This window comes from Muscardinus avellanarius (assembly GCF_963383645.1).
Source record: "Muscardinus avellanarius genome assembly, chromosome: 3".
Taxonomy (NCBI): Eukaryota; Metazoa; Chordata; class Mammalia; order Rodentia; family Gliridae; genus Muscardinus; species Muscardinus avellanarius.
In genome coordinates, this window is record NC_137788.1 from 113,569,289 (window position 1) to 113,587,135 (window position 17,847).

The window sequence follows — 17,847 nt, forward strand, 5'->3', positions numbered from 1 at the left end:
TAACTTAGTGACACCCTGCTTCAAAATTATAAGTAAATAAGCTGGGATGTAGCTTAGAGGTAGAATACCCATGAGTTCAATCTCTAGTACCAATAAATAAAGACTGGTAGCCAGGCGTGGTGGCTCACGCTTGTAATCCCAGCATTTGGGAGGCTGAGACAGGAGAATCACAGCTCGTGACCAGCCTCAGCTACTTAGTGAGGCCCTTTGCAACTCAGTGAGACCCTGTTTCAAAATAAAGAATAAAAAATAGGGCTGGGGGTGTAGCTCGGAGGTAGAATGCCCCGGGATTCATCCCCAATACTGCCAAAAAAAAAAAAAAAAACCCTAAAATAAATAAATACACTGGGATGTAGCTTGGAGGCAGAATGCCCCCGGGTGCAATCTCTAGTATTAAAAAAAAAACTTAACCGCAAAGGACGGAATTCCCAGGCTCATCCCTCCCTTTCCCTGCCTGTAGGACAAGCCCTCTGTGGTGTCACTGCAAAACTTGATCGTGCGAGATATCGCCAACCAGGAAAAAGGAATGTTTCTGATCAGCGCGGCTCCCCCGGAGATGTACGAAGTGCACACTGCATCCCGGGATGACCGGAGCACCTGGATCCGAGTCATCCAGCAGAGCGTGCGCGTGTGAGTGTCTTCCCTGCGGTGGACAAGGGCACGGGGCACCCAGAGCATCAGGTCTCGGGCTGTGGTAAGCCCTGGAACAGAACCCAGCATTCGGAGGTCTAGGGAGAAGAAGATGTCACCGTGCGTGTGTCTGTGTGTGTGTCTGTGTGTGTGTCTGTGTGTGTGTGTCTGTGTGTGCACACGTGTGCGTGTGTCTGTGTATGTCTGTGTGACATTGGGGGTTGAGCTTTGAGCTCAGGGGCATTCTACCTCTGAACTACACACCCTCAGCCCATTTTATTTTTTATTTTATTTTATTTTTTGGGTCTGGAGATGGAACCCAAGGACATTCGACCTCTGAGCTACACCCTCTACCCTATTTTTTTTATTCTTTATTTTGAAACAGGGTCTCACTAAGTTGCAGAGGGCCTCACTAAGTAGCTGAGGCTGTTTGCGAACCGCAATCCTCCCGTCTCAGCCTCCAGAATGCTGGGATTACAAGCGTGCGCCACCACGCCCGGCATATTTTTTATTTTGACACAGCATCTCACAAGGTTAGTGAGAGTCTCACTTTGCTGGGGCTGTCCTTAAACCTGTGATCCTCCTGTCTCAACCTCCCAAGTACTGGGATTATAGGCATTGTATCCACTGCGCCTAGCTCGGTGGGTCTTTTTTTGAGGTACCGGGGATGGAACCCAAGGGCATCCTGCCTCTGAGCTACACCCCCAGCCCTATTTTTTATTTTATTTTATTTTATTTTATTTTATTTTATTTTATTTTATTTTATTGTGGTACTGGGGGTGAAAACCAAAGGCTTTCTACTTCGGGCTATACCCCCAGACCCATTTTTATATTTTATTTGGAAACAGGGTCTCACTAAGTTGCTGAGAGCCTCACTAAGTAGCTGAGGCTGGCTTTGAACCTGCGCAATCCTCCTGCCTCAGCCTCCCAAGTGTGGGTATTACAAGCGTGCGCCACCATGCCCGGCCTGTTTATTTTATTTTGAAACAGGGTCTCGCTGAGGCTGTCTGTGAACTGCGATCCTCCAGTTTCAATCTCCTGAATGCTGGGATTACAAGCGTGCGCCACCACGCCTGGCATGCATGTATTTTTTGTCCTATAAAGTCATATGTTTTATGCCGACAAAGCCCAACTACCCTTAAAATGAGGCCATGAACTGATAAGCAAAAGGAATGCCCAAGCTGGCACTTGGCGTGCATGCCCGCCAGCAGGACAGCCCGCACTGCATCATCATCCTGGTCTGCAGGCAGAGGACTATTCTTTGGATTGGTGGAACCCAGGGGCTTTTCTACCTCCGGGCTATACTCCCAGACCTATTTTATACTTTATTTAGAAACAGGGCTAAGTTGCTGAGAGCCTCGCTAAGTAGCCGATCCAATCCTGAACCACTGCGATCCTCCTGTCTCAGCCTCCCAAGCACTGGAATTACAAGCGTGCACCACCATGCCCGGTTTACCTTTGTTTTCTAAAATTGAATCAAAAAGAGGATAATGAAAGCATTGATACTACAAGAAACTTAACACAATAGAGGCCAGGAGGAATCTGGTGGGTGGATTAACGCAGCAAATCTCTCAGAGGCAGGGACTGAGGCAGTCAACTGTGTCTAATTGTGACTGGAAAAAAAAGTCAAAGCACAAACTAAAACGTTGAAAATGAGTTCCTGAGCCGGGCGTGGAGGCCACGCTTGTAATCTCAGCATCCGGGAGGCTGAGACCCAAGGATTGCAGTTCATGGCCAGCCTCAGCTACTTAGTGAGGCCCTCTGCAACTCAGTGAGACCCTGTTTCAAAATCAAGAATAAAAAATAGGGCTGGGGGTATAGCTCAGAGGTAAAATCCCCTGGGTTGCATCCCCAGTACCATTAAAAAAAAAAAAAAAAAAAAGAATGCTAATTAGATTTTTTTTTGCACAATAGACCCTGAATAATGCCTCTAACACCAGTTTTTGGGAATCTTTATAATTTTCATGAGAGATATATAGCAGTAAACGAAGATTATCAATGCAAAGAAAAGGAGAGGGCCTGGGATGGTGGTGCATACTTGTAATCCCAGTGTTTGTGAGGCGGAAACAGAAGGATCCTAGATTTGAATCCAGCCTTGGCAACTTAGTGAGACATTATGTCTCACTAATTTTATTCCAACTAAGAAATAAAATTGGGCTGGGGGTGTAGTTGGGAGGTAGAAGGGTTCGAGCCCCTGTACCAAAAGAAGAGGAGAGAATCCGGAGCGCTTAAAGCAGGGTGTGAACAGAGGGGTCTTCACGGAAGAGGGGCGCATAGAACACGCACCAGAAGGAGAGTATCCTGCGTGTAACCTGGCCTCCCCAACCTGTTCCCCGCTAGGTGTCCATCCAGGGAGGACTTCCCCCTGATTGAAACAGAGGATGAGGCGTACCTGCGGCGAATTAAGAGTAAGTGTCCCCAGGGGAAACTGAGGGCGAGATTTATGATGACATCCCCACATTGGAATACTATAAAATGATTAAAAAATACCAGGCGTGGTGGTGCGCACTTGTAATCCCAGCATTTGGGTGGTGGAAACAGGAGGATCGCGGTTCACAGCCTCAGCTACTTAGTGAGGTCCTCCAAAGTACTGGGATTACAGGCCTGTGCCACCATGCCAGGCTAACCCATGACCTTTGCCAGAAATCTCTTTTATTTTGGTCCTAAAACAAAATTAGATGTGCTCCTTCTCCACCCTCCCAACTTACTTTTTTCTTTTTCTTTCTTTCTTTCTTTCTTTCTTTCTTTCTTTCTTTCTTTCTTTCTTTCTTTCCTTATTTATTTATTTATTTATTTATTTATTTATTTATTTATTTATTTATTGTGGTGCTGAGGATTGAACCCAGGGTTTCAATCCTACCTCCAAGCTATACCTCCAGCCCAATTTTTTTAATCCTTTATTTATTTTTGCAGTACTTGGGATAGAAGGAACTCAGATGAATCCTACCTCTGAGCTACACCCCCAGCCCTATTTTGTATTTTTTTTTTTTTTTTGGCGGGTCTGGGGATGGAACCCAGGGGCATTTGACCTCTGAGCTAAACCCCCTCCTCTATTTTTTGTTCTTTTTTTTTAAACAGGGTCTCACTAAGATGTGGAGGGCTTCACTAAGTAGCTCAGGCTGACCTTAAATCTGAATTCTCCTGTTTCAGCCTCCCAAGTACTGGGATTCCAAGCATGCACCACGCCAGCGCCCCCCCACCCCCCAATTTTTTTTTTTTTTTTTTTTTTTTTTTTTGTAAATGCCAAAGGAACAAAATAAATCCTGCCTGCTTGCCCAGCCCCTCCAGGGTCCTGCGGGTCCCTGCCGTTGACTTGCCTTCTCTTTGTCCGCAGTGGAGCTGCAGCAGAAGGACCGAGCGCTGGTGGAACTGCTGCAGGAGAAGGTGGGGCTCTTTGCAGAGATGACCCACTTCCAGGCAGAGGAAGACGGTGGCGGTGGGATACCCCTGCCCACCCTGCCCAGGGGCCTCTTCCGCTCCGAGTCCCTCGAGTCCCCTCGTGGCGAGCGGCTGCTGCAGGATGCCATCCGCGAAGGTAAGAGTCCAGGAGCACCTCATCGCCATCATAATACGGCTCAGCCTGGTTCCACGCAGACCGCAGGGTGTCGATCCATGGTCCACAGTCGCCCCCTGTGCCAGTTCCCAGGAGGGGCAGATGGATGGGCATGCTCCTTGCTAATGTCTGATGCTTCTCCCCTGGCCCGTGAAGTATCTGTGCCTCTGATGCGATGATGTCAGTGAAACCCTGCCTCCTTTGGAGGACTCTCCCGACACCCCAGTGGTCTGTGTGTTGTTGAAGATGTGCTCTCTCTTCCTCTGTCCTCACCACCTCCTCTCTCCCTGCAGTGGAGGGCCTGAAAGACCTGCTGGTGGGCCCCGGGGTGGAGCTGCTCTCCACGCCCCGAGACCCAGCTGTGGCCTTGGAACCGGACAGCGGTGGTAACACTAGTCCTGGGGTCACTGCCAGTGAGTGTCAGCAGGGATCTGGGAGCAGGTGGGGGGGCTGTGAAGGTGGGGTGGTGCCAGGGAAGCGACTTCAATCCATCCTTCTTGACAGACGGGGAGGCCAGAACCTTCAACGGCTCCATTGAGCTTTGCAGAGCGGACTCGGATTCCAGTCAGAAGGTGAGTCCTGCCGGGCGTGGTGCTGCACGCTTATAATCCCAGCATTCGAGAGGCTGAGACAGGAGGATCAAGGTTCGAAGACAGCCTCAGCTACTTAGTGAGGCCCTCTGCAACTCAGTGAGACCCTGTTTCAAAATCAAGAATAAAAACTAGGGCAGGGGGTGTAGCTTCGAGGTCAAATGCCCCTGAGTTCCATCCCCAGACCCGCAAAAATAAATAAATAAATAAATAATAGAAGAATAAAAACTAGGGCGGGGGTATAGCTCAGAGGTCAAATGCCCCTAGGTTTTATCCCCAGACCTGCAAAAAATTAAAATAAATAAAAGTAAAGAATTAAAAAAAAGGGCTGGGGTGTCGCTTGGAGATAGACCCCCCCTTGGGTTCCACCCCCAGAACCGCAAAAAAAAAAAAAGGAATAAAAAAAATAGGGCAGGAGGTATAGCTCAGAGGTAGAATGCCCTGGGTTCCACCCCCAGTACCACCAAAAGAAATGAAAGAAGGTGAGTCCTTGGCTGGGGGGAGCAGCGGGCCCATGGGTCCCGGACCAGGCACCACGCCTCCTGTGTCTGACTCCTGCTCCTTGCCCATTTCTGCAGGATCGAAATGGGAATCAGCTGAGGTCCCCACAGGAGGTGAGGAGTGGGAATCGAATGTTGCAGGGACGAAGTGGACCGCATGCTAGCCTAAGACCAGCGACCAGTGTGGGGCGGTGGGAGTAGTCCACAGATGGTACTGAAGCCCCTGTTCAACTTCCCGGCAGTTCTCCTCTCCTGAAACTGGTACCCTTCCCCTCCTTCTCCTCTGTCTCCAGGAGGTGTTTCAGCGATTGGTCAATCTCTATGGACTTCTTCACGGCCTGCAGGTCTGTAGCAAAGGCTGGACTTGGGAAGGGGAGGAGCCAGGCTAGAGATGGCGGTTGGAGTGAGCATCTCATCCTCCCGGCTTTGTTTGGCGTGCCCCCAGCCCAGCTCTCCTGGGCCCTGGAGTAGCTCTCTGATCTGGCCCTCCGTCTTTATTCTATTCCCAGGCAGCAGTGGCCCAGCAGGATACACTGATGGAAGCCCGCTTCCCCGAGGGCCCCGAGCGGCGGGAGAAGCTGACCCGGGCCAACTCTCGGGATGGGGAAGCAGGCAGGGCTGGGGCCGTCCCCGCAGCCTCGGAGAAGCAGGCCACGGAGCTGGCTCTACTGCAGCGCCAACACGCGCTGCTACAGGAGGAGCTGCGGCGCTGTCGGCGGCTGGGCGAGGAGCGGGCCACCGAGGCCGGCAGCCTGGAAGCCCGGCTCCGGGAGAGCGAGCAGGCCCGGGCTCTGCTGGAGCGGGAGGCAGAAGAGGCCCGGAGGCAGCTGGCCGCCTTGGGCCACACAGAGCCACTCCCAGCCGAGGCGCCCTGGGCCCGCAGGCCTCTGGATCCTCGGCGACGCAGCCTCCCAGCCGGCGACGCCTTATACTTGAGTTTCACCCCGCCTCAGGTACTGGGCTTAGAGTGGTGGGCTGAGGACGGGCAGAAGGGCCGCAGAACCTAAAAGACATCAGGCTGCTGGCCATTGGTGTCTGGATGAAATCAGACAGCAAACTTGAAGAATATGAAAGTGTTGGTTGGAAGCCAGGCATGGTGGCGCACGCTTGTAATCCCAGCATTTGGGAGGCTGAGACAGGAGGATCGCAGTCCACTACTACTTAGTAAGGCCCTTTGCAACTCACTGAGGCCCTGTTTCAAAGTAAAGAATAGCTGGGCATGGTGGCGCACGCTTATAATCCCTGCGCTTGGAAGGCTGAGACAGGAGGATCGCGCAGGTTCGAAGCCAGCCTCGGCTACTTAGTGAGACCCTGTTTCCAAATAAAATATAAAATAGGTCTGGGGGTATAGCCTGGAAGTAGAAAGCCTCTGGGTTCCACCCCTAGTACCACCAAAAAAAAAAAACAAAAAAAAAAATAAAGAATAAAAAAATAGGGCTGGGGGTGTAGCTCAGAGGTAGAATGCCCCTGGGTTCCATCCTAGCAACACACACACACACACACACACACACACAAGATACTTTGAAATCTGGGCATGGTGGTTCACACCTGTAGTCCTAGTACATGGGAGACTGAAACAGGAGGGCTGCCTCAGCTACTGTAAGGCCTTCTTCAACTTAGACCCTGTTTCAAAATAAATAGTAAATAAATAAGTAAATAGGGCTGGGAGTCAGGCATAGTATTGTACATCTGTAATCTGATGCTACTTTAGAGGCTGGTTTGGGGGCAGCATCAGCAAGTAGTGAGACTCTCAAAAATCTAGTGAGGCTGTGTTTCAAAAAATAAAGAATAGCTGGGCATGGTGGTGCACGCTTGGGAGGCTGAGACAGGAGGATAGCGCATGTTCGAAGCCAGCCTCAGCTATTTAGTGAGGCTCTCAGCAACTTAGTGAGACCCTGTTTCTAAATAAAGTATAAAATATGTCTGGGAGTATAGCCCGGAGGTAGAAAAGCCTCTGGGTTCCACCCCCAGTAACACACACACACACACACACACACACACACACACAGAATGAAAAATAGGGCTAGGGTTGTAGCTCAGAGGTAGAATGCCCCTGTTTCCATCCCCAGTACTGTAAAGAAAAAAAAAAAATAGGGCTGAGGGTATATAACTCAGAGGTAGAATGCTCCTAGGTTAAATTCTCAGTATCACACATACATACATATACCAAAAAGTAAAAAAAGGATGGCTGGGGTTGCAGCTTAGAGATAGAATACACCTGCGACCAATATCCAGAACCAAAAAAGAAAGAAACTTTGACATGTGCAGGAACAGATACTGAAAGAATGTAGCCTGGGGTGGTCACACCATGATTTGGTGGCGAAGGTCTGGAAGGAGCCATTGGTGAGGCCCACTGCAGGGAGGGCATGGGGGTCCGCAGGACGCACCATCCTGGGCTAAGTGGACCCCGCAGTCTGGACACACGCAGCTCAGCCCCTGCCACTGTCCACAGCCCAGCCGAGGCCATGACCGCCTGGATCTACCTGTGACCATTCGCTCCGTCCACCGGCCTTTCGAGGACCGAGAGAGGCAGGAGCTGGGTAGCCCAGAGGAGCGGCTACAAGACAGCAGTGACCCGGACACCGGCAGTGAAGAGGAGGGCAGCAGCCGCCTATCTCCGCCCCACAGTCCACGAGGTGAGACCCTGCTGGGCCATGGAGCGCAGGTGGGCTACAGCCTGGGTGCACGAGCCCACCGGCTGTGGCTTCCCAATGGCTGGAACTGCCCCCTGAGATCCATGGTGTCTCCTGGGAGGGACAGAGAGGACTTCCTGTTCTGTTCCTTGAGTCCTGGGGCTCTCGGAAGCAGAATGTTGGAAGGGGCTCTCTTCCAGTTGCTTTTGGTGATTCCCCACTTTTCTAAGTAGAAATCAATTTATTATTATTATTATTCTGTGCAGTGCTGGGAATTGAACCATGCTCACCACTGAGCCACACTCCCAGTCCCAAGAAATAGATTGTTAGCTGGGCATAGTGGCCCATGCTGGCGACCCCAGTACTTGGGAGGCTGAGACAGGAGGACCGCAGGTCAGGGCCAGCCTCAGCTATGGAGTGAGGCCCTCTGCAACTTAGTGAGACCCTATTTCAAAATAAAGAATAAAAAATTGGGCAGGGGGTGTAGCTCGGAGGTTAAATGCGCCTGGGTTCCATCCCCAGACCCGCAAAAAAATAAGGCTGAATGTGGTGGTGGGTTAACTTCTCCAAGTTATCAGAGGAGATAGTGAGAGCTGGACATGGTGGTGCATGTTTGCAATCCCAGCATTTGGGAGGCTGAGACAGGAGGATTGCAGTTCCAGGACAGCCTCAGCTATTTAGTGAGGCCCTTGGCAACCCAGTGAGATCCTGTTTCAAAATAAAGAATAAAAAAAATCAAGCCAGAGCCGGGCGTGGTGGCGCACGCTTGTAATACCCGTGCTTGGGAGGCGGAGACAGGAGGATCGCGCAGGTTCGAAGCCAGCCACGCTGGCTTAAGAGACCCTGTTTCCAAATACAAAGTATAAAATAGGTCTGGGAGTATAGCCTGGAGGTAGAAGGGCTTCCAGGAACCCCAGTACCACCAAAAAAAAAAAAAAAGATGGGTGCGGTGGCACATGCTTGTAATCCCAGCATTCGGGAGGCTGAGAATAGAGGATCCTGGTTTACCGACAGCCTCAGATACTTAGTTAGACCTGTTTTCAAAATAAAGAATAAAAAATAGGGGAGGGGGTGTAGCTCGGAGGTCGAATGCCCCTGGGTTCCATCCCCAGACCCACCCAAAAAAAAAAAAAAATCAGGCTGGGGGTGTAGTCAAAAAAATGAAAACAGAAAAAAATAGGACTGGGAGTATAGCTCAGAGATAGAAGTCCCCTGGGTTCCATCCCCAGTACCAATAAATAATAAATAAAGTAGGGCTGGGAGTATAACTTGGCAAGAGAATGCCCCTGGGTTCTATCCCCAGTACCAAAAAATAAAAAAATCAATTAACTAGTTAATTAAAATGGGACTAGGGGTAGCTCAAAGGTAGAATGCCCCTAGGTTCAATCCCCAGTAAAACACACACACACACACACACACACACACACACACACACACACACACACGATTATTATAGTAAAACAATTTTGGGGGGGTACTGGGAATGGAACCCAGGGGCATCCTACCCCCGAGCTACACCCCCAGCCTGATTTTTTATTCTTTATTTTGAAACAGGGTCTCACTGAGTTGCAAAGGGCCTCACTAAGTGGCTGAGGCTGTCTGCAAACTGCGATCCTCCTGTCTCAGCCTCCTGAATGCTAGGGTTACAAGTGTGCACCGTCACGCACAGCTTGATTTCATATTATAATCTTCTGATGTTTTTCGGTTTATTGATGGAATTGTATCTAAGTGCCCTTACAAAAGGCACCTAGGACTTATAGATGGGGGTACATTTTGGGGCATTGACGACAGAGATTTTTCCCCCACCAAGGATTCATCCATGCCCGGCTCTCAGAGCCCTCCTCCCGCTCGTGGAGAGGCATGACTGTGGGGTACAGCTCCTCGGGGGAGACCCTACTCACTCACCCCCTTTACCTGTCCCTTCAGACTTCACCCGAATGCAGGACATCCCGGAGGAGGCGGAGAGCCGCGATGGAGAGCCCTTGGCCTCAGAGAGCTAAGGGAACTCCTGCCCCTGCACTGCACCCCGCTGAAGAGCATTCCTGAGGGGGCAAATCTTGGGGGCTCCAACCTGCCGGTGTTGAGAGATCATTCGAAAGAACTGTCGATTGTCCTTGCCAGCTCTCGGGATCCTTGGATACCTGGGGCCACTTAGGAAGTTGGGGGATTTAGGCCATAGCACCCCCTTTTGGGTGGCATCCAAAAGCTACACCACAGATGCCAATATTTCATGCCTTCTTCCCTCTACTTTAGGAAAATTTATTTATTTATTGTTTATTAGTTATGGGGGGGTGGGGAGAGGGGAGATTTAAAGGACCAGGGACATGGGAACCAAGCCATAGGGATCAGGGGGCCTTGTCCTTGAACACTACTGGGGGACTGTCAGGCTGGGTTCTAGCCCTGACAACCTCCCCAGCAACACCCATCCTTGACAAGAGGCTGCAGCCACAGGACCCTACTGCCCCTTTAAGGAGGGTTGTGGGCGGGGCCACGTCCCTCGCCCCGCCCCCCTCTGCCACTTCTTCCTTCTGTCCATGGTTCGGGAAATCCCAGGGCAATAACCTGGCTTCCTAGTGCTGATGGAATAGAGGTTGGAGGTGTTAGGGGTGAGGGAGGGGGAAACCCACAGGGACCAGAATGTTTTGCTGTTGTTTTCTTTTTTTGTACCAAAGCCAACTGCACGTGTTTTATACTTTTAAGAAGACTAGGCAGTTAGAGATGTAGCCTTCTATGTCCACACCTCTGAACTTTAGGGCTAGGGAGACCGTGTCGTCTCCCTTCATCTATAGTAATGGGGCTCCTATTTTGATGACTTTGTCGGCCATTTGGGAAAAAGTTCTAGGGTGGCCCGGGAAATCTCTACAAACCCTGACCTCATCTCCCACCTTGGCTACCAAGACCTGAAACCTTACAGTGAATTTGGGGGGCTTTTCAATGGACTCTTCCCCCAGTACCCACCAGCTCTAGCCATTTTTCTGCCAATATGATTGTTAAAAAAAAGAAAAAAGCAAAAATATCAAGCAGGGAAAATTAAAGACCTGAAACCCCATGAGATGCTGTCTGGTATCTGCCAGTTCTGAAGGTGATGGTGAGACAATGACCTGAGTTTCTCTAGTGGGGTCTTGTGCCTGAAGGGCCTCTGCCTCACTGAAAAGAGAAAGCATTAACAAATGAAGCTGGCCGGGCATGGTGGCACACGCTTGTGATCCCAGCATTCAGGAGGCTGAGACAGAAGGATCGTGGTTCGCTGACAGCCTCAGCTACTTAGTGAGGCCCTTGGCAACTTGGTGAGACCCTGTTTTAAAAATAATATGCCGGGCGTGGTGGCGCTCCTTGTAATCCCCGCGCTCGGGAGGCTGAGACAAGAGGATCGCACAGGTTGGAAGCCAGCCTCAGCTACTGAGTGAAGCTCTCAGCAACTTAGTGAGACCCTGTTTCCAAATAAAATATAAAATAGGGCTGGGAGTGTAACCCGAGGTAGAAAGCCTCTGGGTTCCACCCCCAGTACCACAAAGAAAGAAAGAAAGAAAGAAAGAGAGAGAGAGAAAGAAAGAAAGAGAAAGAAAGAGAGAAAGAGAAATAGGGCTGGGGGTGTAGCTCAGAGGTAGAATGTCCCTGGGTTCCATCCCCAGTACTACACACACACACACACACACACACACACACACACACACAGATAAAATGAAAGAACTCAGCAAGGTTCCTGCAGCTGTTGGTGATGCCAGGATTAGAAAGCTTATTTTCGTCTGTGTGTGCTTAGAAGTGACATCTGCCTCTTGCCCCCTTTGGCAAGGTTCCTGTCACCCTCTTCCCAGGGTAACTCATTTTCAGAGGCAGCTCTCTTAGGAGCTGTTCTTTTGCTTAGCCTCTTTGAGAGGCAGTAAGAGATGAGCTGGTTTCAGTTCTTGTTTGTTTGGTAGATAGCCGATGCTTGGCTATGAGGGGAGAGAGAGTCAAGGGTTGCTGATACACACACATCCCCCCCATACCCTGAGGGGGAGATGAGAAAAATGGGGCTCAGGACTCCAGCTAGAAGGAGGAATTGAAATTGAGTGATGGGCTGTCAAGAATTGTCCAGTCCACCAGCATTTGGACTTTACAGGGAGCTTTATCTCATCCATGATGGGAGTCGTTGAGGGCAGGAAATGATATCATATCCTGCCAAAAAGCTGCCAGGCCAGAGTAGGCACACCAGGAAGGAGCCAGTTCTCCCAGTTCCAGCCCTTTACTACTGCCCCCCACCCCTTGGTTATTCTGTCTAAAAATGTCAGAGATTGAAGCTTCAAAAACAACACAGGTCTCAGCACTTGTCTCCCATCAGGACACAGGCCTGCAAAGCTGAACGGAGGGAGGACGTGGGGATGGTAGGTAGCACCCAGAGGCCACTGAGAAGGGTCATAGATCTAAGAAGCAGGAGGAAGCTCCCATAGCAGGGGTGGTAAGCCATAGCTGACTGCAGAGCATCCCTGCTTGCATCCCAGTAGCTCAGGACCCTTTCTTTACCAAAACCCCCTCCTTGCTAGGCCTGGTGGTGCAAACCTGTAATCCCAGAACTTGGGAGGCTGAGACAGGAGGATCGCAGGTTCAAGCTCAGCCTCAGCAATTTACTGACACTGTTTCCAAATAAGAAATAAAAAGGGTTGGGGGTGTAGCTCCAGAGGTAGAATGCCCTTGGGTTCAATCCCTAGTACTATGGAGGAAAAAAAAAAAACTAGCCCCCTCCTTGTACTCAAGCCCGAATTGTGGCACCAAAGCGCTTTTCTGAGATGCTGGTGATAGCCAGTTTTTTTCCCCCCTAGGGACTGGGAATGAGACCCAGGGGCATTCTATCTCCGAGCCACACCCCCAGCCCTATTTTTTAATTCTTTATGTTGCTGAGGGCCTCACTAATTAGCTTAGGCTGTCCGTGAACCGCAATCCCCCGGTCTCAGCCTCCCGGATGCTGGGACACAAGCGGGCACCACCACGCCCGGCTCCACTTCAGTTTTCAAAGCTCTTGTGGCTTTGCACTTCAGGGAGCCAAGATCCAGCCTCTACCAAACACTGCAGGGTGTGTGTGTGCGTGTGTGCGTGTGTGTGTGTGTGTGTGTGTGTGCGCGCGCGCTCTAGTTACTAGGGATTCATCTTGGGCATTTTACCTCCAAACTATAACACCAGCCCTTTTTTATTTTTTATTTTGAAATGGTCTTACTGAGCGGGGCGTGGTGGTGCATGCTTCCAATCCCAGCGGTTCAAGGACGCCCTCAGCTACTTAGTGAGGCTCTCTGCAACTTAGACCCCATTTCAAAATAAAGAATAAAAAGTAGTGCAGGGGGTGACCCCTGGGTCCTATCCCCAGATGCGCAAAAGTAAATAAAAAGAAATGGTCTTACTGAGTTGCTGAGCCTGTGCTCAAACTCGCAGCCCTCCTGTCTCAGCCTCCCAACACCTGGGATTATAGGCAGGCGCCACTGTGCCCGGCTGACACTGACAGAAGAGGCCCAGACCTGCTGTGCCCAGCCTGCCACGCCCTCCATGCAGGTCCCTGCCTCAGTTTCTCCCCTACCCCCTCCAAAGCCAGGCCTCTGTGCATTCATTCATCTCTGACTTTTGTCAATATTTACCACCACTTCCCATAAAGCTGAGACGCTCCCCCAGAGGAGCCAATATCCGGAGCCCAGCTGGACCACCAGAGAAGCTGCTGGGGTGGGAAGGGGCGTACTTAGCAGGGGGAGGGGCTTCCATCTTCTTGAGTTAGCTGGGTCCAGACCTGGAGTTTTAGGGACCCATTTAAACATTACCAAAGAGAGGAGATTGCATATCAAGAGGATAATTAAATCTCTTTCCCATTGCCCAACGCCATGTGAATTGGGTGGCCTCTTTGCTCGACTAAATGGACAGGGGCTTCTGGAGGCACCAGCCTCCCCTCCAGAGCACGTGTTGCTGCTCCTGGACCATGGGTCCCGGGGTGGCCCTGGGCTAGGAGACCACACCAGGGAGTTGGTCCTGAGTGTGTGTGGGGTCCACAGAGGTGGAGGTCACCCTGTCTCCTCTGCTGCCTCACTTTCTAGATGCTGCTCAGAAAGTCCCTCTGATGGCTTTTTTTCCCTGGAACTGGAGATGGAAGCTAGGGGCATTCCACCTCTGATCTACATCTCCAGCCCTATATTATTATTATTATTATTATTATTATTATTATTATTATTATTATTTAGCAGTACTGGGGATTGAATTCAGGAACATTCTACCTCTGAGCTACACTCCCAGCTCTATTTTTTATTTTTTATTTTGAAACAGGGTCTCACCAAGTTGCAAAGGGTCTCACTAAGTTGCTGAGGCTGACCTCAAACGTGCGATCCTCCTGTCTCAGCCTCCCAAGTACGAGGATTACCAGAGTGCACCACCGTGCCCAAGTCATCTCTTTAAATCAGGATTTGGAAAGCCGGACATGGTAGCGCACACTTGTAATCCCAGCATTTGGGAGAATGAGACAAGAGGATCTGGGTTCGCGGACAACCTCAACCTTTGCAAGTCAGTGAGACCCTGTTTCAAAATAAGGAATAAAAAATAGGGCTGGGGGTGCAGCTTGGAGGTAGAATGCCCCTGGATTCCATCCCCAGTGCCATAAATAAATAAATAAATAAATAAATAAATAAATAAATAAATAAATGTAGGTTTGGGAGCATAGCCCAGAGGTAGAACGACCCTGGGTTCCATTCCCAGTACTACAAAAATAAAAAAATTGACGAACAAGTATTTTCAATCAGCACCAGGGTTTTACATCTAGGGTTTGATAGATGCCTGTGATTCTAGCAAGACCCCACACCTAGGATGTCCCTTCAGAGGAGGCTAAAGCTTAACCTAGCATCAAGTTTCTGTGGGCATCTCTGAGACATAAGAAGAGGGTCAGCTGGGTATGGTGGTGCACATTTGTAATCCCAGTACTTGGGAGGCTTAAACAGGAGGATCACAGGTTCACGGCCAACCTTAGCTACTTAGTGAGGCCTTCTGAAACTTAGCGAAACTCTGGGGTTTTAAAATAAAGAACAGCCAGGCATGGTGGCACACACTTGTAATCCCCGTGCTTAGGAGGCGGAGACAGGAGGATCACGCAGGTTCGAAGCCAGCCTCGCTGGTTTAAGAGACCCTGTTTCCAAATAAAATATAAAATAGGTCTGGGAGTGTAGTCCAGAAGTAGAAGGGATTCCAGGAACCCCAGTACCACCAAAAAGAAAAAAGAAAAAAAAAAAAAAAAAAAACAGGACTGGGCGTGTAGCTCAGAGAAGATGGCTTGAGAAGGAGAACATTTTTTGCCTTGGTGCCAGAAAAGGAGAAAAGGAGTGCCCTGTTTTGAGCTGAGAGTACAGAAGAAAAGAGGTGGACCCTCAGTTCTGTTAGCCTAGACCCCTAAGGAAAAATTTCTTGGAAAAACTTGCTGAAGGCAGAAACTGTCTCACACTGAACTAGATGTGGCACTGGGATAAAAGATCAAGACAATTCATGGATAAAGAGATTTATTCTCAGTCCCTCTTCTTTCCTGCCTCCAAAGAGACTTTGTCACATCCTGCTTTGACCTGGGTTAGGCTTCCCTCACCACACCCAGATTTGATCAAAGATCAGACTTCCCCCAAAGATGCTGCAGCTTGGCAATCTTGCCCAGCCTCTTCCTGGGATATGTGTGTGGTCCCACACCCGGCAGATCCCAGAAAGAGTGTTTAACTTGTGGCGTCACCCGGGCAACCCTTCGACCCTTTGGCAACTGTCGTGGGCCTGGGAGAAGGGCCACTCTCCTGGGGAAAAGGTGCTCCCCACTGCCTGCCTACCTCCTTTAGGGCCACATGCTCCTCCCAGCCTGGCCGCCTGGGCCACAGTCTCGATCGCAAGTTCCTGACATTGTCATCCAGGTTCTGCTGGGGCTCCTGCCACAGGAGACAGTACAGTTCGAGGTTGACACAGCTGTTGCCGTGTGCCAGGCAGGTGGTGACCGGGAAGACTACGTATGGGGCGTGGTGGCACACGCTTGTAATCCCCACTCTTGGGAGGCAGAGACAGGAGGATCTAGCAGGTTCGAAGCCAGCCTCGCTGGCTTGAGACCCTGTTTCCAAATAAAATATAAAATAGGTCTGGGAGCCGGGCGTGGTGGTGCACGCTTGTAAACCCCGTGCTTGGGAGGCTGAGACAGGAGGATCACACAGGTTCGAAGCCAGCCTCAGCTGCTTAGTGAGGCTTTCAGCAACTTAGTGAGACCCTGTTTCAAAATAAAATATAAAATAGGTCTGGGAGTATAGCCCGGAGGTAGAAAGCCTCTGGGTTCCCCCCCCCCCCGCCGTTCCACCAAAAATAAATAAATAAATAAATAAATAAATAAATAAATAAATAAAATAGGTCTGGGAGTGTAGCCTGGAGGTACAAGGCCTCTACCTCCAGAGCGCCAGGTCAAACTTCACTAGGATGCCCCAGAGTATGACCACATGGTTGGGGTACCAGCAGAAGAAAAAAGAGGCCATTAGAATATGGACAGAAGCAAGCCGGGCGTGGTGGCACACGCTTGTAATCCCCACGCTTGGGAGGCTGAGACAGGAGGATCACATGGGTTAGAAGCCAGCCTCAGCTACTTAGTGAGGCTCTCAGCAACTTAGACCCTGTTTCCAAATAAAATATAAAAAAGGTCTGAAAGTATAGCCCGGAGGTAGAAAGCCTCTGGATTCCACCCCAGTACCACAAAAAAAAAAAAAAAAAAAAAAAGAATATGGACAGAAGCTGGGCGTGGTGGTGGTGGTACATGCTTGTAATCCCAGCATTCGGGAGGCTGAGACCTGGAGGATCATGGTTCGCGGACAGCCTCAGCTACATAGTGAGGCCCTCTGCAACTCAGTGAGGCCCAGTTTAAAAAATAAAGAATAAAAGAGCTTGACGTGGTGGCGCATGCTTATAATCCCCGCGCTTGGGAGGCTGAGACAGGAGGATCACACAGGTTCGAAGCCAGCCTCAGCTACTTAGTGAGGCTTTCAGCAACTTAGTGAGACCCTGTTTCCAAAAAAAAAAAAAAAAAAAGTCTGGGAGTATAGCCTGGAGGTAGAGAGCCTCTGGTTTCCACCCCCAGTACCACCAAAAAATAAAGAATAAAGAAATAGGACGGGGGTGGGGGGTGTAGCTCGGAGGTTGAACGCCCCTGGGTTCCATCCTCAGACCCGAAAAAAAAAAAAAATACAGAGCAGGCAACCACCCTGAGGTCCTCTCGCCATGGCTGCCACCACCGCCGCAGGAAGACCAGCAGCAGCAGGTAGCTGGTGGTGGTGATGCCCAGGGGTACCACGAAGGCCAGGACCACCCTCTGCAGCTGGTAGGCACCCAGCCAATACTTGCTGGGGAAGCGTAGCAAGCAGAGGCACACCCCCCAGATCTCGCCCTCGGCCCAAAGATGGCCGTGGGCACAGTCACCAGAGCGGCCACCAGCCACACTACCAGGGTGGCCATGCGGGCCCAAAAGAGTGAGAGGTGGGCGCCCGGCCCCGCAGCCATGACCACCAGCCAGTAATAGGCGATGCTCAGGGCCACGATGAGGAAGATGCTGGCATAGATGTGGAGGACTTTAGCTGTCAGGACCATCTTGCACAGGGCACTTCCAAAAGGCCAGTGGAAGTCCAGGGCCGACTCGGCAGCCCAGAAGGGCAGGTGAACGCCAGCCCTAGGTCAGCCAGAGCCAGGTTGAAGACGAAGGTGTCGGAAGGTGGGCCCGGGGCTGGCTGAGCACAGTTCCCCAGGACTCACAGCACCCACAGCACCACCAGATTTCCCAGCAAGCCAATGACCCCCACCAACCCATAGGCCAGGGTGACCGTGACCCTCAGGGCAAGGAGCTGGACTGGCATGGCAGCATCCTCTGCGCTCAGCACGCTGTCTGCAGAGGTGTTCACCCCGGAGATAATGGGCAGAGGGGAAGAGGCGTTGGGCGTGGGCAT

At 50.7% G+C, this 17,847-nt stretch overlaps 2 protein-coding genes across 6 annotated transcripts in view; one reads left to right on the forward strand and one right to left on the reverse strand.

Moving 5' to 3' along the window:
• The window catches only part of ARHGEF2 (Rho/Rac guanine nucleotide exchange factor 2), a gene marked incomplete at both ends in the record, with an annotated part of 33,248 nt that extends 23,342 nt beyond the window's left edge, over positions 1 to 9,906 (forward strand). For 3 of the 5 annotated variants that reach the window (XM_080692910.1, XM_080692912.1, XM_080692913.1), the window contains 10 exons: positions 461 to 630; positions 2,971 to 3,038; positions 3,965 to 4,165; positions 4,477 to 4,596; positions 4,688 to 4,755; positions 5,352 to 5,387; positions 5,567 to 5,621; positions 5,787 to 6,226; positions 7,726 to 7,909; positions 9,833 to 9,906. In XM_080692910.1, the coding sequence (XP_080549036.1) occupies positions 461 to 630; positions 2,971 to 3,038; positions 3,965 to 4,165; positions 4,477 to 4,596; positions 4,688 to 4,755; positions 5,352 to 5,387; positions 5,567 to 5,621; positions 5,787 to 6,226; positions 7,726 to 7,909; positions 9,833 to 9,906 (1,416 nt within the window). Of the gene's footprint in view, positions 1 to 460; positions 631 to 2,970; positions 3,039 to 3,964; positions 4,166 to 4,476; positions 4,597 to 4,687; positions 4,756 to 5,351; positions 5,388 to 5,566; positions 5,622 to 5,782; positions 6,227 to 7,725; positions 7,910 to 9,832 lie in introns of all 5 variants that reach the window. The other 2 variants (XM_080692909.1, XM_080692911.1) reach the window with 1 other exon arrangement.
• Positions 9,907 to 15,600: 5,694 nt separating this feature from the next.
• On the reverse strand, positions 15,601 to 17,847 carry RXFP4 (relaxin family peptide/INSL5 receptor 4; the record flags this gene model as incomplete). Its single annotated transcript, XM_080691577.1, is given in 6 exon segments — positions 15,601 to 15,904; positions 16,307 to 16,419; positions 17,112 to 17,299; positions 17,302 to 17,559; positions 17,562 to 17,652; positions 17,656 to 17,847. Coding segments are annotated over 6 exon segments (1,146 nt in total).